The sequence below is a fragment of the Alosa alosa genome, chromosome 9 (assembly GCF_017589495.1).
Source record: "Alosa alosa isolate M-15738 ecotype Scorff River chromosome 9, AALO_Geno_1.1, whole genome shotgun sequence".
Lineage (NCBI taxonomy): Eukaryota > Metazoa > Chordata > Actinopteri > Clupeiformes > Clupeidae > Alosa > Alosa alosa.
The window spans coordinates 10,882,286-10,908,284 of NC_063197.1; the positions used below are offsets into that span (position 1 = coordinate 10,882,286).

Below are 25,999 nucleotides of genomic sequence, written 5' to 3' on the forward strand. Positions count from 1 at the left end.
TAATAGCTAACGTTAACATTAGTAACAACAACTCAACAATTTCAATTCAACACTTAACCGTAAACATAGCGTAACCTGTAATGTTTGATTGACTCAGATATCAATGGGTGAATAACATAACCCCTATATAGTATGATTGAAGGGCTCTATTAAGACAAATCACATAACATAACCCATGTTATTTGACTGATGGACCCCATTCAGATATCAGGGTGAAGAGGTTTGGTCAGGGCCCTCTGAGCCCGGTAGGCCCATTCAGTAATTTATCCCTGACTGGGTATGATCCCTGGATGCTAAGCAAGACAACAATGGAATGTTGACAACTGAAGAGTCAAATCTAGACAAATCCCAAACATAATCCCTATTTTACAGAGCCATCAGGTCATTTAGGCTGCAATAAGCTGTCATTGTTGTCAATTCAAGACCCGGAAATGCTTTGAGAGTGAGACCTAGAACAGTGATGTCATTCAGAAGGCTTAAGGTTGTTTATAGTGTTCTAACCCTCAAGCATGAAAGAATCCATGAAGCCTGTGGCAAAAAAAAAAGATGTAGGGGCATCGTAGTGCAAGCGCCTTCAGTGCCTATCCGACATTTGGATCCAAGTGCCTGTGGGGGACCCAGGGGTGAGTCTGTCCTGAGTCATTTACCAGTCCTACCCCATCCGTATCTCCCACTGCCTTCCTCTCACTCTCTTCACTGTCCTGTCTGATTAAAGGCATAAAATCCCAAAATTTGTTTCACAAATTCCACATTTTGTTGTTTCAGACTCATCTTAAAATGGATTTTTTTTTCACACATCAATCTACACAAAATAGTCCAATACTCCACAAAAAAGCAGGTGTTTAGAGTGTTTTGTAAATTTATAAAAACAATTAAAAGACTGAAATATCTAATTTACAGTAAAGTATTCAGAACCTTTGTTATGACACTTGCAATTGAGCTCTGGTGCATCATACTTGTGTGTCAATGGTCCTTGAGGTGCTTCTAAAACTTGATTGGAGTCCACCTGTGCCTAAATGAATATGTTGGACATGAGAGGCACACATCTGTCTATATAACTGTGTATAATCTGTGTCCATAAACTTGCATCCTCAACAACAAGGTGAAATTTAATCATTTGTTAGAAGCGCAGAATTCAGGTTTAAAGTGTAGGCCTACTAAATAACAACTTATTACACAATAAGTTGTTAAACAGATATAGATTATTTGGTAGGCATCACCCTCACTAAGTTACATAAATTGTCAAAAGGGTGAGATGATGAAATGCTTCACAAAGGCAAAGGTTCTCTTCTCAACGTTTTATATCAGCACAATGAACAATCATAATCACGCTTTGATGTGCTTACAATAGCCTATATTTTGATTTACCAAACAAACAAAGGCAATAGGAAATCTAATAGGCCTAAATTCATGTTAAAAAAGCCAAATTATGTTGACGATGATTCCATTTATAAAAGCAATAAAAAGGGAAAGTATCCAAGGGGGTGAATACTTTTTATAGGCACTGCACAGAAAATCTACCAGATATGTGTTAAATACCCATATAATTGCCTATACCTATAAACAGTAATAAAACACAAATGATAAGGGTCTCTTCAGCAGATGCAATTAATGACATAACTTTTTGTTGTTGAGAAAAACAAAGTAGACAAGTCAGTTCACTGTGTTGTGCTGCAGGTGTAACGCTTTGCAGTGCTATGTTCTATTTGCAGAATTCACATGAAAAAATATAAAAATAGGCTTAAAATCCCTTATCCATTCTTTAGGACGGCACAGTAAATGGGTTATTGTTGCTTATTTTGATTTTCAATTGAGCACAGTTACGGTTTTCTGTTCAGAAGTTAAAAATTGAAATGATCGTCAATTTCCCTTTTTTGCCCTTGTGGTTGGACTGAACCACGAGCACCGGGGGGAGAACACCATCTAGCTGGGCCAGGCTAGATGGTGAAAGAGAGCGCCGCCTGAAGTTGTTTGTGATTTTGACATTACTTTAGAGATTAATACCTAAAACAAGGCACATTAAACATAACTTTCAGCCTATGTTGAACATATCTACAGTAGGCCCTAGCCTATATTTGAATACCATGGCCATGCCATACCAAATAATTCCCCAAAGCAGAATGCTTTGCCATCGACGTCTTGGCTATACCGGGCTATACAGGCTAGCACTGTTTGACATGGCATTTTTGCTTATTTAACGCTTTACGCTAGACTAGGTTTCATTAGGCTAAACGAAGACACAACAGTGAGCCTAATTTATCAGTGTACCCAGTTATTAATTTCAACAGCAAATAGCCTACATTGGCCTGTAGGCTAGGGCTCAAGTCCATTGGTAATGCTCATGTAGGTCTTCAAAGCCTCCCAGAACATAGGCTAGAACACATAGGCCTACTCATAAGTGTCAGGACGCAGCAATGTCTCCCTCTGCATCTAAGGTTCTGATCTCGAGCTGACATTATCAATCGCTTGGCACCTTGATGCAAGCTGAACTGTGTTTGATAGCCCTCTATCTCTACATCCGCTGATAAAATGTGATTACCAACTCGCAATATGTATCAGCCCTCCCCCCGCCCCAGTCCAACAAAAACAGTAAAAAAAAAAACAGTAAAAAAAAAACCTGGCAAAAATCCAATATTAACAGAATTTTACTTTTGTTTCCAATCCAGTTTCTGTTTTCTTTATCTTGCGTGTCTAATGACACATTTACAAAATAGTTGCAATTATCTAGGCCCTATTTTCTGACCAGTTTAAAAAAAATTGAAAATTGGATTATTGAACACATTTTTTATTTGGATCAGATGGATGGAGCAAATAGAACAAAGCACTGCAAAGCGTTACACGGACCCACTTCACATGCTTCTTCTATTAATTTATTTGTTGGTGTTTGTTTGTGATTAGCTTTTGGATTTAGAAAATCATTGTCATATTAGCGTGTAGCCTAATTCCTCTTATGAATATGCTTCTATACGTCCATTTTCTTCTTTAAAGCTCTGCCAAAAAGGGCTTTTGGCGCCCCCATCTGCCTGTGGAAGTTAATGCAACAACAATGGCAACTGGCAAGTGTGAAGCACTGCAGAGGAGGAGGTCGACGGTCTGAGCAGGAAGCACGCTAGTCAGTGGTTACAATGGCCACACACACACAAAGCCGGTAGTTTATGGAAAGCGATTCGAATGAACATACTGTCTGACGTTCCGTTTGTATTTCCAGTGAATTTTAAGCTCTAGGGCTGTAAAAACGTAGATTGAATAGGTGATTATTCACCCGTTCAATGCTCCACTTCTTCGGGTTCACATGTGCTCAGGAAACTCCGGGGATGTGTTAAGGCCTGTGTTCTTCAGTTCCAAAACGCAACTGTAAGTTAGTATGGTATGATCCTGGTTTACTGTTGTCTTACTTACTTATTTAGGAACATGTTTCTAATATGTTTATATTTATAAATTAGCCAGTCGGTGACAAGGAGGCCTACATCGGCTGGGCTACTCTGACTTTCAACAGCTAGCGTTCTGTGTGAAATTATTGTTGAGATATTTCTTGACGGATAAACCTAGGAGCCAGGCTATGAGAACGCAAGCATTAAACGTACGACATTATTCAGTACAGGCTCGAATTAGTGTGCATCTTTTGGAAACAACCAGTAGGTGGCCGCCAGTGGTCTTCATGCCCCTTCTGACAGTTGAATGTTTACCTTTGTGTAGTAGGGGGTGGTGCGATCATGGCAGAGGATCCGCAGCGGAACTTCCGTTCCGCGTATTATGAGAAGGTAGGCTTCAGAGGAGTGGAGGAGAAGAAGTCTTTGGAGATTCTGCTGAAAGACAACCCACTGGGTAAGACCCTTATCACACTGTCAACTTAATCATCATCACCAGCATCATCATCATTATCATCATCACAATCATCGCCACATGCGTGTCTAGCATTGATTCTTGAGTGATTCATGTTACACTCTCTATCCCTCCTCTTAGACACTGAGAAGTTGATCACCTTCTGCCAGAGGTTTCCTCTGCCTTCAATGTACAGAATCCATGTGTGGAAAGTACTGCTAGGTAAAAATGCTCACACAAGCACTTAAACACAGATCATTTTCACAGAAGTTTTAAGGCATTTATTTTAAGCTAAGGTTTTAGGAAAAATGTAGGCTATCTTCCTGTATGTTTACATTTACATATAGTGATTTAGCTGACACATTTATAGTGACACAGCAATGAATGAAGGTACAAGAGATACAGTGCCAGTACAGTGGTATGTGTCTGTGTGCTAAAAGAATACTCTGTCTTCCTCTCTTTTTTATAATGTGATGCCCTTTTTGTGTGTGTGTGTGTGTGTGTGTGTCCTCCTAGGTATCCTCCCTCCCCACAGTGACTCTCACTCCTTAGTTACCCGTTACCGGGCAGAGCAGTATGAGGATGTGCGTGGGGCTCTGGTTACCATGCGGTTCGTCAATGACATGACACCGTTAACAGACCTCCACCTCCGCATGTTTCAGCTGGAGAACCAAGTGCTGCCCCGCTGCAGTGAACTAAGCCCAGTGAGTGAGAGTGAGTGAGAGAAAGAGAGAGAGAGAGATGTTTTTTTTATGGTTTTGCAGATTGCATATTGCGTGCATGCATGTTTAGTAACACAACATTGGAAATCAGCTGTACTTGACATGTCAGCCAACAACAAAAAGGAGAGGTGGGTAAATTTGATCTGTTCCTTGTGTGCTTGTATTAGGATGATGTGGATGAGGACTTCTTGGCCATAGGCCATGCCATGGAGGAGCTGGTGGATGACCCAGTGGACTGTTACTGGCTGGTGAAGAACTTCGTCAGTCAGTTCCACAACAAGTTTGGAGACTCCATACCCCACTTGGTGAGTATGTATGGTTACCTTATGTAAACGGTCTGGCTCTTCCCACAGGTGGTGCTAGTGTAGTGGCTAAGGAGCTGGGTCCAATTCCCAGCTGCCACAGGGAGACTTGCCCTTGTCATAATTGACATATTTAAGTCGCTTTGGATAAAAGCATCACCGTCATCCAAATGAGTAGAAGAATAAAGCCCCCTACATACTCGCCATTCTCGACCTGTAGCACGACAATGTGACGTCGCAGTAGCGCCGTAACCATTTATACTCGCGCGTGGTGGTCACTACACTAGTTGCAATATTCTCCTGAACAGAGATGTCGCGTAGCATTGGCGTCAATGGCAGTAAAATGCAAAGATTGTTAAGGCGGAGCAACAATCTTTGGTAAAAGCCAGTGTCTATGGTAAAAGCTAGCCTCTGTGATGGTACTTTCGGTTGCTGCTATTCACAACTACCATCATTACCATCTAGTTTCTAAGGTGTGTGCAGGTAGATAGATGGATATTTAGATAGCTACTTTATTCATCCCAAGGGAAATTTTAATAATTTAAACATTTTAGTTAGCTGGCTAGCTAGCTAGCAGCTGGCTGAGTTTGTATAATTTTCTAAAATGTAAAGAGATTTTGTTCAGGTCTTAGTAGATATCCTTTGGTTGAAAATAAATCTTTTCTATTCTTTCCTCTTAATTCCATGTGTTGCGAATCTCACTGGTAACTTTGCTACCTTATCCAACAAACTATTAAAAATTCACGACTGTAACAAAACAGTCCTCTGAACTGCAACTCTCGCTTGCCCTCGAACTAGTCCATCTTCCGGTTTCCGCTTTGGCATGCTCAGCTGAAAAAAATAGAGTGGTGCGCTACCTGGCGCTACCCGGCCAAAATCCTGGCGCGCCAGAGAGATCTACGTCATTTTGACGTCACATTGTCGCGCTACCGGTCAGGAGTGGCGAGTATGTAATAGCCTTAAGTGCTTTCCCCTACTACATTACTCTCCTGCTTTTTTCATTAAGTGTATACTTATTTGGCATGGCCCCTACTACATTACTCTCCTGCTTTTTTCATTAAGTGTGTACTTATCTGGCATGGTCCCTACTACATTACTCTCCTGCTTTTTTCATTAAGTGTGTACTTATCTGGCATGGCCCTCCACCGAAGAGCAGTAACTTTTAAGTGTGCTTGCAGAAAAACAGTAACTTTTAAGTGTGCTTGCATACTTTTACTCGTCAGCTCATGTCTTTTTCCTCTTTCCTTCTCTGAACATCTGTCTGTCATTATTCTTCTTCTCTCTCTCTGTCTCTAACTCTGATTCCTCTCACTCGTTCTCTCAGCCAAAGAGTCTGGAGCACTTCCTGTCTCAGGAGGACAACGCTCTGCTGACTCAGCTGCGTTCCTCTGGTTGCCTGGCAACCCTGCCATATTCGCTCTGGTTCCAGCGCTGCTTTGCTGGCTGCCTGCCGGACACCAGTCTGCAGAGGTATGCAAGCACACACACATACTTCCATACAGACCACTCAAATATTTTGAAAATACTTTTTCTGGTTACTATTAATGATTTTAAGTAGGTTGTTGGTATCTGAGGCTGCTCACGTGTGCTGGTTTGTGATTGGCTGGCAGAGTGTGGGACAAAGTGATAAGTGGCTCCTGTAAGATCCTTGTTTTTGTTGCCATGGAGATCCTGCTGACCTACAAAATCATGCTGATGGGCACGAAGCCTGAGGGCGTGGCCAACTTTCTGTGCAATGTGAGGTCACACACACACACACACATATAGTTTTTCCATGATACACTGCAGTTTCACTCAAGCATCCAGACGGTCTGTTGCATATGGTGGACTCATTTTATGTCTGTATCTCTTTGTAGATGCCTCAGGAGAACACAGACGCCATTGTGACCAAAGCCATAGACCTGTGGCACAAATACTGTGGAACACCCATGCATTCAGTATAAGGCATACACACACAAACCTGTTGTGCCATTGTCTAACATGGAACTGGCATCTGCATTAGTAAAGAGAGAAAAGGAAACACTTGTCTGTGTTACTGTCATCTATATAAAGCACACTGCTGCCACATCCACAGATATTCCAGATGTGATATCCAGACACACAGATGCACACTTCTCAGCACTTTTGAGTGTTTTGAAAAGCTCCTTTATTAAGAAGAGACTCTAGACTTCATGAGATGGGGATGAGAACAGATCTGTCACATGCATTTCCCTCCCATTTAAATACTGCCTTCTTTAGCCACTTACACACACACACTTACTAACACTCTGTTTCTCTCAATCACACACACACACACTCTTTCTCTCACACACACACACCTTTTTATCCTATAGAACACTTATTTCAGTAACATAGAGCTGCCTCAAACATGGTGACTCTGTTGTCTGAATGTGCATGTTTTGTCCCTCAGCCCTACAACATATATATATTTTGTTATATTTAATCATATTTATAGACACTTCTATCATTTTAGTTTATATTCTGCTGTTGCACGTTAGGCAAGAGCATCTGATGCTGTCCTACAGCCATCATCCTATTCACTGCTCTAGTAGGACTATGCTACCTGCCCTCCCCCAAACCCTGAGGTGTCTGGTACTATATTGGTGGCTTACCAAGTTCAACAATCTCTCATTGAAACTGCACCTTCATGCACATCCAGACATCAGTTTGGCTTGCAGGTTTTTCCCGAGGACGAGACCCCCCCCCAAACAAGGAGCTCCCCTCACTGCACTTTCGTTCCCCCATCCTCTTTTTTTTCTTCAAAATTCTGATTCATGCAAAACAAAAATCTTAAAGAGTAACACAAACGTGTTCATTTTTTTCTCTACACGACGTAGTGGTAGTGGCAGTTTCCTGTAAAACGCTAACACACATAAAGCATTAATGCCACATCAGAGGGTTTTAAACTGGCATCAGTTTTGGCACCTCAGTACCCTGGTAAACAATGAAGAAGTAGTAGAAGAAGCTTTCTCTTATGGCACTGTGCTTCCTAGTTGGTGCCCTCCTTTTCTAAGGGCCCTCAGGGGTACTGTCCACAATCCGAGGGCTAGTCAGCGATGGAGATGACGTCAAGGTAGGATTAGTGTCAAAGAACGAGAGGTGGGATAGCACTAGTCTAAAGGGGCATCAAGTGTGTGGTAGTAGTAGTAGTATGGCTTCTATTAGTCATTGCAGAGAATGAGAGTTTTTTAAAATTTTTTTAGAAAAACAAGTCAGTAATTGGTGTTAGATGATGGGGAGTTGGGTAAGAATAGGAAGTGACACGTGTGGGCCAGATTAGAGTCGACGAGAGTGAGGCTGAGGTCGAGGTTGGCTAACGACGCGGGAGGAGAGTGAAGCGGTTCGCACTAGAGTCCACTACAGAGTAGCAGGAGACGTACATGGAGAGTTTTCATCAGAGACGGCCTGTTGTGGCGTAAAGGGGGGCGTCTGGATGGCTTCTCTTTAGTGTCTTTACAACAACTGAAGGGGCTTGGGGAGTGGTTCTCAGCATGGACATAAAGATACACGCACACACAGTGACACAGCCACGCATTTGCACAGAAGTGGTGAACTGTGATACAACTGAAACTAGTTATTGCTCAGACCGCTCCCCCCACACCTGCTTGAAGATCCCGTGATGGAAAAATGTATGTGTGACTGAGTGTGTGTGTACACTCACACACACACACACACACTCAAGCATACACATATGCATCCTGGGTATTAGGTGTCTTACAAAACTAAAAGGCCTGAAACATCAGCATAAGAGCATCCCATTGGAGCACTGGGCAGGAATATAAAACAACAATACAAAATAAATAACCATAAAATACAAAAACAATATGAAACCAACATCTGAGGGAAAACACCCCTCTCTAGGCAGCACATTTTCCATATTCCCATCGCTGTTTACCACAGAAAAATTTGCAGCGCATTTCCAGCATTACTGGTTCTCTTCCAACGTTCCTGAATTAGTTTAAAAATGATGGCCTCAAAAATAAGTCAAAGAGAAAAGTCAAATAAAAAGAAGAAGAAAACAACTAGGCCTAAGGATCCCAACTGGTGTAAACCTGCTCCTGAAGGGGCTTTGGGATAGCTGTGGCGTTAAGACTGGCTGAAGGTATCTGGTTTGGATGTGATGTCAATCTGGATCCAGTGTGAAAGCGGTCCGGGGTGGTGTGAAGCATCTCAGCACTTTAGGTGTCTCAGGGTGGCAGACAGGGTCAGGAGGCTCCAGGCCCTGCAGGGATGTCAGTCCCGACCCCCACCCCGTCCATCCGCACAGCACCAAACCCCAGTGGCACAAGTCCAGTCACACACTGAGATACTTCGGCTGGCTTGGAGTCAGGGCCTGTGGAACCTGCACAGACAAGAGTTGGAGTGAGGGTGAGATGGTTCTGGAAAACATAATATTTAAGGAAAGTGTGTGTGTCTGTGTGTGTGTGTACCTGGTTAGGTGACGACTGGACTCATGAACCTCCATCTCTGTGCTTTTGAAGTCATTCAGTTCCTTGCGTATAGCGGCCTGCAAAAAATAAAGAATACAGGAGATTAACTTTCTTTAACCTGTGCAGTGGCATAAAAACATGTACACCAATATAAACGCATACACATACTTACACACTCAAATACACACACACACACACACACACACACACACACACACATTCATTACCTTGTCAGCTGCAGTGAGGCGAGTCCAGGGTTTGTCGGCACGGCGATCATAGTCCTGCACCTCGGCCACCTCCACATAGTCGTTGAAGCTGAGAATCCGAGCCTCACGCAACGCCTCCACTGTGGGCCGCTCTCGCAGCTAGAGGACCAGAGGTGAAAGACACATGAAGGACATCTAACGACACTTCTGCTGCTCTACCACTCTTTACCTTTACATGGATGCACATTCACACACACACACACACACACACACACGCACATGCAAATGCACACGCACACACTTGCTCTTGCTCTCCTCTTTTACCTTTTTGTTGAGCCGTCTCTTGATTTCTCTCTTTTCTTCCTGTTCCTCCTCCTCATTCCGGGCTGGAACGTTATTGTAAAGACACAGACAGAAAAAAGATGACTGTAAGAAAAACACATTTTCTCTACCACACCAATTTCATTATTGTTAGATCATTTTCCAACCCGAGAAATGTGCAGCAAGTGTGTGTGTGTGTGTGTGTGTGTGTGTGTGTGTGTGTGTGTGTGTGTAAACTTACGCTTAAGGATATTCCTCTGCTCAAGCTCCTCTGCTGTTGGCCTCAGGCTTAACCTCCTGTGAAAAAAGATCAAACGTAATCTGTGATTACCTCTCGAATAAATTAAGAACACCTGCTGAATACTTGTGTGAGTGTCCCATGACAGTTTGTGTGTCTGTGTGTGTGTCTGTGTGCTCGTGTGCCTGTGTGTGTGTGTGTGTGTGTGTGTGTGTGTGTGTGTGTGTGTGTGTGTGTGTCCGCACAGTATGTGTGTGTGTGTCTGTCTGTCTATCTGTCTGTCTGTGTGTGTATGTGTGAGTGCGTGTGCACGGGCGTGTGTGTGTGTTAATGTGTGTGTGTGTACCGTGTGAGTTTGGTGCAGGTCTGCTGTCTGCTTTCCAGTCTCTCCTGGTCCGAGTGTCTCAGAAGGATGTTCTTCTCCTCCAGCTCCCACTGAGATGGGCGATTACCAATCTTCACAGCCAGGGAGTCTTTCCTGAGCACCCTCAAAGCCAGAGTGCCTAACACACACACACACACACACACCCCACACACAATATATAAGTATTATACACCATCACACACCCACACACACCCACACTCACACAATATATGTATTATAGACCATCACACAAACACACAGACACACACACACACACACACACAATTAGTGTGTTCCAGAGAGTCACAGTACCTCAGTCTTCCCTAGATACTCTCCCTCCTCTCCCTGCATATCCTGAATAACAGAATGAGCCCATTCACAGAGGCTTGTTCTTTCTGAAGCAAACACACTCTCATTGTTGACTGTGCAGGTCTTACTTGTGAAGAGTGAATCATCGTCGTCATCTTCCTCCTCCTCCTCCTCCCCCGCTCTCTCCTGCTGGGTGTAGCTGCTGGGCGGGCCTTGGAAGTCTGGTTGGCGCAGGTGATTCTCCTTGTTGTCCTCACACTCAATCATCATCGATGGAACAGCATGGAACACAGAACTAAGACACACACACACACACACACACACACACACACACACACACACACACACACACACACACAGAGTTACAAACTTCAGGTTGGTGGGTTAGTGAACATAATTTCTTCTTTATATCAGGTACACCTTATCCCACGTTCGGCATGGATGGCAGATATATTTACATTAGAGTTGTTTGTACTGCACAAATACACATGTCATTTGTGTCAAACTTTTCTAGTCACTCATGCAGGTACACAGACATGCACACACACACAAACACACTCACACAGTGTCACAATTTTCTTTCTACTCATCCATGATGGCAAAACCACTACACACTGTAATGCACTGTGAGGTGACACACACTTTTGTCACACAGACAGAAATCTGTGTCTGTTTGCTTTGCTGCATAGTAATTTATACACACACACACACACCGGTACACACGGCAAGACATCCCTTGCTATGAGGTGCCAAAGACGCACACACACACACACACACACACACAGGGGCGGACTGGGACCAAAAATCGGCCCTTGCATATTTGGCCCAAGCGGCCCTCTAATCGGTGGGGCACACCTAATTAAATACAAAATCTTTGCATTACCCTTAAATATGCATATATTTTCAACTGTCATGGAGCACTGAAAGTGATTTAGGCCTCATTGGTTATCTCTCTGACTGATCAGAGGTAGGCATGGAGCATATGATCTCCATATTCAAGTAGGCTAACAAGCAATTATTAAAGAAGAGTTTCTGCTTGAATTCAAAGTATCATTTCAAATTATTCAATAGGCTACAATTGACAGCAGCACCAAAAATGACTGAAGCCTATGTGTAAAGAGTTAAGTTACCCAGATTGTCTTAGGCATTAATGTAATGTATACCAGTTATCACTGTAGGACAACTGAAACAACACAAACAGGGCTGTTGCTGGAAATATTTTATTCCTGTAGGCTATACTACCTACCTACATTGCTGGTACATTTTGGAACAGTACAGCTACATGAACTAATCATCTTTAGTGTCTTCCAGTAGCCTATCGTATAGGTTATATATACTGTAGCTTAGTTGGCTTGTGCATGACGTGACATTTTGTAACCTACATTTCCGTTAGCCTACAGTCTTTTAGCCCTTCTTTACCATGATAACCCTTCCAAGATAGAACCCTTCTCTACTTTGAGAGACCAACCACCACTCATGCCATCGATGTTGAATTTTGGGCGTCTGACGGAAACTGATCAATCTGACCAACAATTAACGTCGATTTGACACTATTTTGCTGTCCGGGTTTGCAAATCATTCATTTAGAAAATTTAAGTTGCGCTATTTGTTATTATAATCACAGCACGGCCTTGCTATGTTATCATTAGGCTACCATATCATTACATTATTGCAATTAATAAGTCATCATAATCATAATAGTCAGCATGGCATGCATGTCACAGCCTACCTGTTCCACCACTGAGTTCTTATCATGTAGCCTCAACTAGGCTCGCACTCTCCACCTGCTCACTGTCCCTTGCTCTGTATGCTTGCTTATATCCTCGTTTACACTCAACGAACTTCAACATGTTGCTGACATATGCTAGCCTACTTGCAATATTGTATTTTTGCAGCTTCTACATTGGTGTTAATTTAGCACAATTGTCACTACCGGCACCGGCCGCAATTTCGTGTAGGCAACTTCGATTAACTTTTGATGCGCTCACAGAATCCTGGCTCTGAGCCAAAATGGGATGGGTGGGGCCTGACGTGAGCTGTTATTGGATCAGTCCAGTGTCAATATTGAAATGTAACCAATGGGCCGCTGATTGTCCTTCCTTTGGGCCGATCGTTGGCCAAAATAATTAAATTATATATATAGCCTATTCTATCAGCCCAAAAGGTGCTTTGGCCCACCGGGAAAATACCCGGTATGCCAGATGGCCAGTCCGCCCATGCACACACACACACACACACACACACATACTCACTCACTCATTGACACACACTCTCTCTCTTTCTCTCTCTCACACACACACACACACACTTACTCACTCACAAACACACACACACACACACACACACACACACACACACACACACACACACACATACACACACACACACACTGTTCTCCAGTCACTGGGCATCAGAGTGCCAGTCACACACACACACACACACTAACTCACCTCTCTAGCCGCTGCATGGTAAGAGCAAGCGTCTTGTTGAGCTCCTCAATGATGCGGCTGGGGGGTATGCTGGGGTAGGCCAGTGTGTGTGCGTGCGTCAGAGTGTGTGTGAGCGTGAGGGTGTGCGTGTGTGTAACAGTGTGAGCGGGAGGGGGGTGGGAGGGTGGCGTCGGCTCACAGATCATCACTTTCTTTGGTGGGAGAGGAGGAGAGAGTTTCCTGCTGGAGTCTGGGAGATAGAGAGGGGGGAGGACAGAGAGATAGAGACGGGGGGCAGAGAGAGAGAGAGAGAGAGAGAAATAAGGGAAAACAAGGGGGCATGACAGAGAGAGAAAGAGAATCAGAGTGAGAGAACAAGGGAGGGAGAAAGAGAGAGGATGAGAGAGACACACACACAGAGACACACACACACACACACACACAGAGAACAAGGGAGAGAGAGGGGGATTAGAGGAATCATAGAGTAACAGGCCTTAGTACATCACAGAACAACAAGTGCCGGAGATGAAACCATCATGATATCCAATCCTTAAAGGTGCAGTCAAGGATTTTACACAATTTCAAGCCCAGTTTTTTATCCCATTCAGCAATCATGTCCTAACGACTGCTAGCTGCCCATTCTGTGAGTACACTGTAAAAAAAACCTCGGTAGGCAGCCCAGGCTCTGAAAACTAGAAACAGACAAAGTGGGGCCAGCCTGTCCTCCAAACAAAAACGAAACCCTGCATGGAATTTCTCGGGGAATACTGAAAGTAGGGGTGAGATACCTCTCTGGCGAGTTTTGTTTAGTCCTTGGTTAAAATATAATGTATGTTTATTTGCACAAAAGCGTCTGCTAATAAATTTAAATATATAATTGAAATAAATTAAAAATAAACACAAACAAATGTGACTTCCTTCGCAATCACTGACTGCTTACATTCTCTAAATGTTCACAAAGGGAATTAGAAAAGAAACAGATCTAGAGAAAGTATGATGCAGAAAAAATATGAAATATGAAATATGAATCTTAAGCAATAATTCTATGTTACATTAAATTGAATAAAACTAAACTGTCTTCACTTGTCCCACATGTGTGAATGTGTGTTTGTTTGTATATGAAAGGTCAAGTTTGTTTTCATGTGTATTCATTTGTAAAACAAAGGTGTATTGACTGCGAGCTCACAGTGTCCAAACCAATCAATATGCTGACATACACACAAAGACAAAACCGTCTACAGTCTAGGACCAACAGCAATGTCTAACACATGGGAATACTGACCAGTGAGCTTCCCTGGAGTGAAAAGCATTCATGACTACCCAGAAGTGTGTCAGTATGGCAACAGCAGGAGCTGATAATAATACCAACCTGGCCCAACGTCTCCAGTTTTAGTGGGTTTGGAGACATCACACTCCTTTGAGACGGCCACACACACCCCCTGGCCCATCACTGGAGGCAACGGCAAGACACTCTCTGGGCAGGCAGCAAGGAAGAGGAGGAGAAAGTGAGTGGAAGAAAATCTGAAAGAGTCTGAGAGATACTAAAGATATCTCCGAGACCTGTTATATATGCTGTTTAAATACTTCAACCACATACTGTATATAAAGGCTCAATCACCCTCGTTCAACTTCAACCTTCATGCCAATATCTCCTTTATGACATATGGTTTTGTTATCAATGTGAATGTTCTAGGGCTATTCCATGGAAAATTATGTTTTTTGTAACATCCATAACGCCAATAAAATGTGATGGTATGGTATGATGTGAATGATTACATGACATTTGAGCATTTGGTATTTTTGGCTGAAGAATGTACATGAGAAAAAATGCACAGATAATGAATTTTATCATTCACATCATACAAATGCCGAGGCATTTCACTGGTGTTATGGATGTGACAAAAAGTCAATTTTCCGTGGAATTGCCCTCTAGTAACTATGTTAACTAGGGGTGGGTAGAGTACTGAAAATCTATACTCAAGTAAAAGTACAATTACTCCCTTCAAAAATGAAAAAGTAAAAGTAAATATTCCCAACTGAGAAATCTAGAAAGTAAAAGTAAAAAAAGTACTTTGTTAACAAATTACTCAAGTAACAAGTTACTTTTTTTGTACATTTTTATATTTTTTGATGGCCCTTTAAAGGGATACAAAAGTATCTTTACGCCTGTTTGCTTTTCTCCTCCTCTGTAGGCTAGTCATATGGGCAAACATATTTTAACAGCCCAATTCAAATATATTTTATTTAATATACTTTAACATTATTTGACACACTTTTGTGTCTATGGATTGAAAGGCAGTCACTTCCAATCAATTGCCAGCTGATTCTTCTGCTTTGCATTGCTAGAAGTCTGGTTATAACTTCACCATACAGACAATGTAACCTAAAAACAATGGCTATATTATGGGTAGACCTATATTTAGGCTACATATTGCCTAGGCATATCCATTCGGACAGAGCAGGCTATCTGTTTTCTCAGCAGACCGTCTAATGTCATGTCCTGCAACATTGAGGCTACAAAAGAAAGTTTTTTCTTACTTGTGTGCTCGAATTCCAGTGCATTTGCTTTCTTGTAAATTAAGTTGTAGGCCTACTTTCCTTGTCCAATGTGATTGTTGAACGATGCTTACCAGAAATTAATATAGGCGAAAGTTTCCGTGTCATGTCTTACCTCTCATCTCATTGCTACTCTGGCAGTCTCACCAGCTGGCAGGACGTCATTGCGTTAACTGATCTGTTAGATATACATCTAGAACATCTACTTCTGTGTAGTAGGCTACATAGGCCAGCCATTGCTTTTATAATCGCGGGAAAACTTAGCAATGCATTCTGAAGCCCTGTTTCTTTTCTCCTACTCCATTGTGCACCGAGGGAGAGGTGCACTTTTCTCTTGTGTTGTGTGTGTGTTATTACCTTTTTCATGGATTTCCTTTAGTACTCCTCGCCTGATTAACTCCTCTCTGCTGGCTCGCATGGACATCTTTCTCTCCAGAGCTAATAGAGACACACACACACACACCATTTCAGGTACAAAAAAATATTCACAGAGCCACACACAGATTTCTATATACAATAGATGAAATATTCTATATACGAAATATTGAAGTCTGTGTGTATGTGTGTGTGTGTGGGTGTATACGTATGTGTATGTGTGTGTGTGCATGTGTGTGTGTGTACACGCGTGTGCGCGTGTATGTTTGTATATATGTGTTAGCAGTACCTGCGGAATTCTGCTGGAACTTGTCATTTCTCTTCCTCCTCCAGGTCCAAGGTTTGAAGAGGCGACCCAGGGTGGCCAGCTTGCCTCGCCTTCGTATGGGTGGTGTGTGTGTGCCTGGGACCAGCGAATCAGAGCGCAGCGCTGCCAGACGCTCTGCCCCTTCCACTGCACACAGTCAGGAAAACACTTACTCCAACTGGCCAATCAAAGACATTGGTCACAAAAATCAACCAATGCAAATCAACCAACTACTCAATCAATTAATCCATCAAACTGTATGTCTGACTGAGAATGAGAAATACAGGTGAAAACTATGAATTTCCTTAGAAGCACCTCCGTAAATTACACCGCGGGGTACATATCTTTCTATCCTCTATACAGTATGTATTAAACATTTATTATACATAAAAGAGGCTGTCTGTGTATGTGTGTGTGTGTGTGTGTGTGTGTGTGTGTGTGTGTGTGAGTGTGAATGAGAGAGAAAGAGAGAGGGCAATGAGGTATTTCGTGCTATATTTTGAAAATAGCTCTTCAAGTATAGAACAAAACCAAAAAAAAAAAAAAAACACTATCCCTAATAGCAATGTCATCATTATCATAGCTGCAATTATACTTATTACAATACTTATATTATCTTTTTGGGTGTCCAAAAGCTTACATTCCATCCACTGCCAACAGCCTACATGTCTAGGCCTTCTCCCAAGACATGCACACACACACACACACACACTGTCTCACCGTCCCGTAGCTCGCGCCCGCGGCTGCAGTTGCTGCAGATGTGTTTGATCTGTCCAGGAATCACTAACGGGGCGAGGCTGTTGTTGTTGTTGTTAACGGCGGCGCTCGGAGACCGCATGCGAAGGACGTAAAAAGATCTCCGCTTTCGGGGCTTCTCGGCTGGAGTACTCAAGGATGGCGACTCCTCCCGGGCCCCGGAGACGAGCCGAGCCACGGCATGCGGTGGTCCTGCCATGGCCGCCCCAGTCTAAGCAAGCCCGCTCTTTTACGTTCACCTCTCGAAGATGGAAATGGCATGCACCGGAATAGAGTGGGCCCAAACCTTTACAACCATCTTGAGAGATATTAACATGAACTGCTAAGGATGGTCCACCGACGTCAAACACAGGAACGAACCACCTGGGGTTGTTTCGCTCACAGCCTGCACACGCTCGGCCTTCTGACAGCAGGCGAGCGTAGTTATTCACGCTTGGCCTCGCGTCGCCATCCCTCTCGTTGTATCCTTCGAATAGCCAAATACATCCGTGATATTTATTGAGTCGGTCATTTATAGTATATTTTCACTCAGCATAAATTCAACATTTAAAAAAATAAACGCAAAAATAAACGCAAGAACGAGATGTCTCTCAGTAGCCTACCTCCTTCGGTCCATCTCCGTAATTAAGTTGAGGTGTGTGTAATGTTACGCACCGCCCCGGAGCTGAAATACCGGACCGGATTGTGGGAGACGCGAGAGTTCGCAGTCATTCCAGATCTGTCCAAACCTATACAACAATCATGTGCTGCTTGGGCGTAAAATGTGTAGACACGATTCCATGATCCAGTGCCCGCTCGTACACCATGCCGTATGTTTTTTTCTCTACTTACGTCATCTCATTTTAAATTTGCCTCTGTTCTGTCGTTTTACTGACAGAGGCGCATCCGCGCGCGGCCAGGAACAACGCACGGCATAGAGCGCGCCGAGAAAAAACGACACAGACCCCAAATGCATGGCACTGGGGGAAGCGAACGAACGGTTCTGGAAGAATCCATCCCACGCTTTACACAGCCACACAAGATGACGCCACTGCACCCCTCAGTTGCTGGATATGGGGAGCAGATTGAGAGAAAGGGTAAGGGGAGGAGGGTAAGGTAGAGAGGAAGCAAAAGAAAGAAAATCATCTTGTCTGCGTATGCATGCATGCGTGCGCGCGCGGGCGTGTGAATATGTGTGTGTGTGTCCATCTCTCTCTCTCTATTTCTTTCTCTCTCTGTGTCTCTATCTCTCTCTCTCTCTCTGTGTGTTTTGGGATCTGTTAATAATACAGTGTACCGGTTAAAGCCCGAGGCATGACATCAGAGTTTATGGCTGAGTCACAATTCAATCCCTTCAATCAAACACATAAAAACATTAAAAAGTAGGAAAGGAACCCATAAAGCCTTAGTGAGTGAGACGAGTGTTCTGTGCACCTCCATCAGTGTGCAATGAGGGTGCTAAGATGGTTACATAATGAAAAGCAGGCCAGTGAAAGAGGTGAAGAATTCTGTCCACTTTCTTTCATGTGCACCCAACCAACCACCCACACACATATGCAAGCATAAACACACACACACACACACAAATACAAATACAAGTTCAGGACCATGGATACCGACCTTACATTTTCAGCACCACAGCTGTGGACCAACAAGAAGTGCCTGACAAGAAGGCTTACTTAATTTCCAAGCCACATGAGTGCGCAACTAACAATAACGTATACAAAGCCCAGCTGAACAGAGCATGGCTCAGAGCATACTTCACTAGTATAGAGAGTATACTATATACATATATCACCTGCAAATAGGCTGAAATGGCTTACACCAGAGAGTGGAAAACACGGCGAAAATTCTTCCGAGCTCAGTCCTCACACACATCCCATTTCCAAGATGCTGGGTGTGCAACATGAGACCCTAGACTACACACAGCCTTGCATTGCCAAGTCCTCCACTGTCCTCCAGCAGCAGCAGCAGCTGCCCTTAGTGATGTCTGATGGAGGTGATCGGGTTCTCTACACCCTTCGCTACCCAGTAAAATGGCCTACTGCAGTCTTCTGGGAACTGTGCCATGGATGACAAAGAGAGAATATACAATAGGGCTATCGCTATGGATCCCAGCACCTTGACACTTTGCCCTGTGTGTTTGTACCGGTTTTCTTCTTTTTCATCTGGTCTCTCTATCCATTTCTCTCTACAGTTGTGGCTGTGATTAATACAATGTGACAGGAGAGAGCAGAGCCTACAGGATATGTGTTTGTGTGTGTGTGTGCGTGCGTGTGTATGTGTGTGTGTGTTCTCTCTCTGCTAGTTGCTTCAACAATGATGTCATACAGAGCACAGTCATCCTAAGTAAAGTCACTGCAGATGTCACACCCACACACACATGCAAAAACACACTCACTTAATCACACACACACACACACACACATATGTCCACCCACTGGCAGAGCTTCCCCTGGGCTAACATCAAAACAGGAATGAATAAACAAATAAAGTTATGCAAAGTAGCAGGCCTACACGTGGGTGTGAAAACATTGTCAGAGGGGGTGAGGGTACACACACAAACAAACACACACAAACATATTGTCACTAGGTGTCACAGAACAGTTCACAGCAGTTGTAGCCTGAGAGAGCGTGAGGCATCTGACGTGGGGTTTCTCCAGAGCTTTTAGGATTGGATGTGCTCTGCACGTGCAGCCCGTGAGTCAAATGTTGAGACTGGCATTCTTAGTCTTCCTCCTCCTCTGTCTGCGACATTCTCCTTCCTTCTTTGGGCTAGTGATTAAATCACCATAGCAACAGTGGATGCTCTTTGCTCGCTCTTTAATACCAGACAGCTATAGCTTGTAAGCCCAAGCCCCTGGCGACGAGTTTTGCCTCAGAACGTGCACGCCCCCAATCCCCCACCTCTCTCACACATGCATTGCATGCACAGAGAGAGAGAGAGAGAGAGAAGGCACTCGTGTGTGCACATTTAAATATCCATAGAAAGACCCAGGGAATGCTGTCGTGACTGTACTATGACAATAGCCATATCCCCAAAGCAGGCACAGCGGGCACCTCAGACAAAGTTACACATCCATTAGCTATATTGACACAGCATATCGAACCGCAAATTCACAAAAAACGGGCATACATGAGTCATCTTGTCCATGATCACGGGCTGCGACAACCGAGAAGGTACATGCTGTCTGGCCACTTTAATATCCCATCCGACCGCTGTGTTCGGCGACACACTCCTGCAGCACATAGCTTGCGGGCGAGCCTTCGACTACCACAAGCACACGTGTGTGCGGAGAGGGAGAAAGACTGTGTTTATGAGGTGTAAGACGAGATAGATACCTGACTGGAGGTTGAGGGACAGTCGGGTCTCGGCGAGGTACGGAGTGTCGCTCTTGGATCGCGCTCTTCGGAACGGCCGACGGTCAGTCTCGTCCTCGGATGCTGCAGCCATTTGCGCTCAAATACCTGGAATCCCACAAACCTCCGGACGCTCGGTGGGACCCCAGACACAAACGCTGCACTGCCGCCACTGCCGTTAATTCACGCAGCAGGAGGAGGGGCTCGTGACATGAGCCTGAGCCATCGAGACGGAGAACAGAGGCAATATCCTCCCACAGCTCCTTACCCACGCGCCACGGGTAATGACACCAGACCGACACGAGGTGAAAGACAAACGCGAGAGAAAGAGAGAGAGGTGCCTACTTGTCTGCGCGTGCTTGTGAATGCACATGTGTATGCTTTCTGAGACTTGGCAAATGCATGTGAGTTTGTGTTAGAGTGTGTGCGTTTCTTTAGGGCTGTATCCTACGTTTTCTCGCTTAAAATGCCAATGGATAACTGTCCAGCAAATAATTAGACTTTGAAGCATTTTGCCAGTGTGTCATTATGTTTAAGCACCCTGTATATGCCTTCTCGTGCGTACCTAATCCTTTTCAGACAATCGTAAGGTGTTTTTAGGTGGAAAGTACACGCGTTTTGTGGTTGTCAGGTTGAGGCTGCATGGAGGGCAAATGTAGGTTGCAAATTATTGTCATCTGAAACATATTTTAAGTTCCACAAGGTTCTGTGTTGTTTGTACTTTGGCATGGTGACTTATTGGTGAATATTTTGCCATTCCTGTTACATAAGAACTGTGGCTTGTTCTATCTGGTTTGTCTGTTGGCTAGTATATAATTCATTATTTTCAGTTTGGCCATTTCAGGTTTCCCACATTCAAATCTAAATTAATCAAATGAATTTCATATTTAATATTCTTATTTAATGATATTAATTTGTCTAATATAGCCTGAAATGCTGTGTTGAGTCTGTTGTTAGCTGTTTCGGGTGGGGCACTATTACTGGTCAACGAACCTGTATCAGTGCGCTTAGCTGTCGATGAAATTTTGGCACTTATGAGTAGTGCAGATCTGTGGAAATGCAACCATACTGTTTTATGCCGGTAGGAGGCATGGTTGCACTGCAACTTCCTGATGAGTCCATCAGAAGAATTTAATTCCTTGCGCCATTAACTCCTCAAACACATCATGCAACACAGTAGTAGGCTATTGCATGTCTAAATTGCCCATCTCCTAGCAGAGGCCGAACGAGCTGAATGAAAAAAGGGATAGCCAGGGATAGCCATTTGATATGCTATTTAAATGGATTTTTCTCCATGATAGCCTACAAATCCTGAAAATAAGCTCTAGGCTATATTCACTTGATGTAAATATCTATGTTGTAGTTATATCCAATGACTATAGAGTATTCGGTGTGTGGGGGGGGGTGTCAGTGTTTATACCGAATCTGTGTTTGCGTAATACGTTTCATACACGTGTTTCAACACTGCATTTCGGTCGTTGCTTTTACCTTACCATTACCTTACGCATGCCAGTTATGTATCCACCAGCTGCCTGCCTGCAGCCTACTTCCTTAACTCCAAAGCTGCTTGCTGTCTGATTTGGTTCCGAGGACACAAGTTCAGTGTATCAACAACACTCAATAACAGTTTATGTGATGTGTTAATCAATTAAATTTCCAACAATTTCACAACAGCTAGTTCTGGAGTAGGCCAATTGAACTAGCCCGCTTGCTTACGACAAGACTCAGGCTGCGCAATCGGCACCCGCTTCCTTATTTGGGTTTTGGGTTGCCAGGTTTTAGCCCAGGACAAAACGGTTGAAATTGAAACTAAGTGATTGTGTATGTGTAGGGTGTATTTCATACACAATCTGGCAACCTGGGAGATGTCAGACTAATAGAAGTTTGATGGCCATGCAAATTACGGGAGTTTTCCGGGAGAAATAACAAAACGGGAGGGTGCCGGGAGATGACCTTGAAAAACGGGAGAACCCGGGAAAAACGGGAGTGTTGACAGGTATGAAGTAGCCTCACCCTACAAACAAGAAAAACACAGGTTAGACTACAATATGAAAGAAAATGAAATAATGTCAAAATTGAAGGTCAAAATTGAGTGGTAAGTTGGATGCAGTTTGCAGACATATTAAAGCCTGCTGCAGGGAGGAGTAGGCTAGGCTCAACATTTATTAGCACAAGGCCTGTAGTCTATTCTATTCGCCCTTGTTCACAAGATTGTAATGTTAACACAATCAAATTAAGGCAGTTCATAGGGGAGGTTCTCGTCAACGTCTACTCACAGACTCACAGACTTCTGAGAACTGAAACGTGAGTCCCAACACGTCTGTTATTTGATTTTTCCAGGGTCTGACTCATCACTGAAGTCTTAATCCACTAGAGGGCGCTGGGGACGATTTCTGACTGAGCACACTAGTTTTTCTTCATCGCTGAGAACGCACTGAACTGTGATTGGCGGAGATAGTATGTCTGTGAGTATGTTGTCCAATAGGCTTTGATTTTCAGTGGTCACCGCAAAGATTGTTAAGGCGGAGCCTTAACAATCTTTGGTCACCGTTTCAAGAGTTCAGAGGTGTCGCTAAAAAAGCTACACCCCCCCTCTCCAAGAATTGTCAACTGATCATCAGGACCCGACTGTAAACATTCGATAACCTGTCAGATTGGGGTGCGGCTGGTGAATGCGTTTGTTGACGAGACGGTAAGAATGTTGTAGCCTACAGCAGACTAATGAGAAGGGTTCTGATCTGCCATTGTTTCAGGTTGTAAAGCTAACGTTACAGGGACGCGGCTACAGTAGACTAATTACAGTATGCTACCATCGAGCCATAATAATGCCACTTTTTTCGGACAGCTGCAAGGTTCAGAACTTCTCAAGATTGCTTTTAAACTGTGTCCAATCACATGGGTTTTGTCGACACTAAGGTAGCAACCAAAAGAAGACAAGAATAGCTTCACTGTTGGAATAGCCTTAGGCTATTTACAAGCGTGTGTGCGAAAGTCAATCAAAGTTCATAGCCTACCTCACTTTCGCGGCACGATACAAACGCATGCACATGATCCACCTCCCTCTGTCAATGGATCCACACATATTGTTTGGTTTCCCCGACGCTGGGATAGGAGAGATAACCTAGGCTACTTAAAAGGTGCAGTGAATAGGCTGGTAGTACCTGTCTGTAGGCTCCTGTGTAGCGTGGAAGGCATAGTAGGGCCTATGCATTCATGCATATTTGGAAAAGGGCAGCCAACCTCTATTTTCATTTTAGACTGAACTTATTTGCACAATACTTTGATTATGGTGTGGTGCTGAGGACGCAGGGTTTATTAATGTTGGTCACATTTATGTGAAGCCAGCTGTGGACCCATTTGTAGCTAACCTCTTCATTCTAAGACTGAGATAACCGATCTGTGATGTGGTTGGCTGATATCAGCATCATACGTCTCTTCTTTAAAATAGGTTTGATTAAAAACAGTAAAAAAGGTCAAATCAGAAGAAGGATTGTGTTAGTCATACCCTGTCCTGTCAGGCAGGGTCATATCTAATCACGTGAGTAATGGAGTCATTATCTATTAGGTACCATTGCTAGTTCACAATTCAGTCAAATATAGCCTACCATCACCAAACAGTTAATAGAGGAAACATGAGAGAAACATTGGTTACAAAGCGTTGCTACAGGCCCTGATTCCAGTATGATCAGGAAAGAGTCAGAGTCATCTTGTTCCTCCAGCTAACCAGAATCAATGTGTGTGGGTGTGTGTGTGTGTGTGTGTGTGTGTGATATCATTCAGCTCCTCCTTCTATTTTGCACTATAAGAATGGGTCCAGGAAATGACTGTACATTTTCCAGGGCTCTAGCACAGGTGAGGGTTGCTGAACTTGTATTTGTATTTTTATATGTGTGTGTGTGTGTCTCAGTGCCTAAGTGTAACTCCTCCTGATGATTGTCAGCCGGTTGACGTGTAGAGCGCTGACCTCCCACCTATGTGCTGGACGAGGCCGGTTGAGAGTAGAGATGACTCGACCAAGCTCAGGTAACACACACACACACACACACACACACACACACACACACCTACACACACTCACACACGTTTACTGCACACATCTCTGTTATAGGTGCATTCCAGATGTAACCCACATTTATGTCTGTAACTCTATCCTTAAACTCTCCTATGAGGAAATGCACCTGCTGGTATTTGGAACACATTGTGTCTATTGTGTGCCACTGACTGATAAGATCATGTTGACTGCTGCCGCATCACAGTACTCAGGAGGTACCTATGGTTAATGCTGAATGCATAAGTATTAATTCAAGGTATTAGTCATACTGCTGAATTAACATGAAGAGTACAGCGTTTGCATCCGTAATCTTGACGGCTGCTCTGATTTCTTCATTGGCCTCTACTTTGCCAAAGCTAATTAGTGAAAGGTTCGTGAAAGCTGATGAACAGCGTCATCTTCCCTTTGAACTGAATTTGTCAAGGGATAAACCATAGTTCTTATAGTTCTGCGGTTACATTTGTTTCATTTGTTACATTTGTAACAAAATGACATTTGTTGACACATGATTGTAGCTTGTCAGATCTGTTTTAAAATGCCCAGGCCACATCCCATCAAACAGACTGTCATGATCAGCATCATCATTTGTTGATCAGGGGTGCGTTTCCCAAAACCATAGTTGCTAACTAAGTTAGCAACTTTGTTGGTTGCAATGCAATTTCAGCAACAGGTTAGCAACTATGGTTTTGGGAAACACCCCAGGCTAGGTGATTTTGAGAATACAGTGTTATGCTCACTTAGATGCCATAACAAACTAACATTATTTGGTTACACTCTATAATAAGGTGCCATAATAAATAGCAAACTAGTAATTACCTAACCCTTTGTTAATATTTGTTAATTGTTACTAAAATATCTATTTGGCACAAGTTAATAGTTTTTTCATCATTAATTAAACATTAGTTGTTTGCATAAAATCTGTATGTTAATGTTTTAACAAATCTATTAACTAATATTGCATTAATATTTGTTAATAGTTAACTAAATGTCGTTTTGGCACTAATTAACAGTTATTTCTTACATTGGTTAAATGTTAAATGTTTATTTACAAACTATATGTTAATAGAAAAGTTAATGACATATTATTATTTAACACATTTTTATTAAACTGTGCTTCTGCCTATCCCAATATGAACCACTCCCCATAGGACCCTTACAATAAAGTTGGTCTGCCTATCCCAATATGAACCACTCCTCATAGGACCCTTACAATAAAGTTGGTTAAGCTTAATTAATACATTAGTAATATATATCTATCAGTGTGGGGCCCCTTATAATAAAGTTGGTTAAGCTTAATATATTAGTAATATAGTAATATACACAGACAGATTATAATACTATATCTACACAGATTAGTAATATACACAGACAGACAACGCTAATGACATGAACAATGTTGACACAGTAGCTTATGTCTCGAAGCGGTTGACTGTGTAAAGCACTCCCCACTTTGTTTTAATTTTGTAACTGTA

At 43.2% G+C, this 25,999-nt stretch overlaps 3 protein-coding genes across 10 annotated transcripts in view; 2 read left to right on the forward strand and 1 right to left on the reverse strand.

The window, feature by feature from the left end:
* Nucleotides 1-3,025: 3,025 nt before the first annotated feature.
* On the forward strand, nucleotides 3,026-6,870 carry tbc1d7 (TBC1 domain family, member 7). Its single transcript, XM_048252116.1, has 8 exons — nucleotides 3,026-3,354; nucleotides 3,697-3,825; nucleotides 3,964-4,044; nucleotides 4,339-4,526; nucleotides 4,712-4,849; nucleotides 6,171-6,316; nucleotides 6,457-6,583; nucleotides 6,703-6,870. Exons 2-8 carry the CDS (start codon nucleotides 3,714-3,716, stop codon nucleotides 6,787-6,789), a joined length of 879 nt encoding a protein of 292 aa, XP_048108073.1. The 5' UTR covers nucleotides 3,026-3,354; nucleotides 3,697-3,713; the 3' UTR covers nucleotides 6,790-6,870.
* A 98-nt stretch (nucleotides 6,871-6,968) lies between these two features.
* On the reverse strand, nucleotides 6,969-20,585 carry phactr1 (phosphatase and actin regulator 1). 3 transcript variants are annotated; one of them, XM_048252107.1, is made up of 13 exons: nucleotides 17,740-18,210; nucleotides 17,102-17,603; nucleotides 16,364-16,528; nucleotides 16,057-16,137; nucleotides 14,513-14,617; nucleotides 13,165-13,393; nucleotides 10,843-11,009; nucleotides 10,388-10,544; nucleotides 10,045-10,100; nucleotides 9,807-9,868; nucleotides 9,504-9,641; nucleotides 9,277-9,353; nucleotides 6,969-9,188 (listed from the first exon to the last, which is right to left on the reverse strand). In XM_048252107.1, exons 2-13 carry the CDS (start codon nucleotides 17,334-17,336, stop codon nucleotides 9,173-9,175), a joined length of 1,488 nt encoding a protein of 495 aa, XP_048108064.1. In that variant the 5' UTR covers nucleotides 17,337-17,603; nucleotides 17,740-18,210; the 3' UTR covers nucleotides 6,969-9,172. The 3 variants fall into 3 exon arrangements, with proteins under 3 accessions (XP_048108064.1, XP_048108065.1, XP_048108063.1); XM_048252108.1 differs by lacking the exons at nucleotides 17,102-17,603; nucleotides 17,740-18,210 and adding an exon at nucleotides 20,459-20,585; XM_048252106.1 differs by having other exon boundaries at nucleotides 17,102-18,210.
* Nucleotides 20,586-20,620: 35 nt separating this feature from the next.
* The window catches only part of sirt5 (sirtuin 5), a 29,624-nt gene continuing 24,245 nt past the window's right edge, over nucleotides 20,621-25,999 (forward strand). Inside the window, exons 1-3 of one of the 6 annotated variants that reach the window (XM_048252114.1) lie at nucleotides 20,621-20,757; nucleotides 22,817-22,941; nucleotides 24,384-24,499. In XM_048252114.1, the coding sequence (XP_048108071.1) occupies nucleotides 24,406-24,499 (94 nt within the window). In that variant the 5' untranslated portion in view covers nucleotides 20,621-20,757; nucleotides 22,817-22,941; nucleotides 24,384-24,405. Of the gene's footprint in view, nucleotides 20,814-20,864; nucleotides 20,881-22,455; nucleotides 22,473-22,816; nucleotides 22,942-23,059; nucleotides 23,169-24,383; nucleotides 24,500-25,999 lie in introns of those variants that run through there. The other 5 variants (XM_048252113.1, XM_048252109.1, XM_048252112.1 and 2 more) reach the window with 5 other exon arrangements.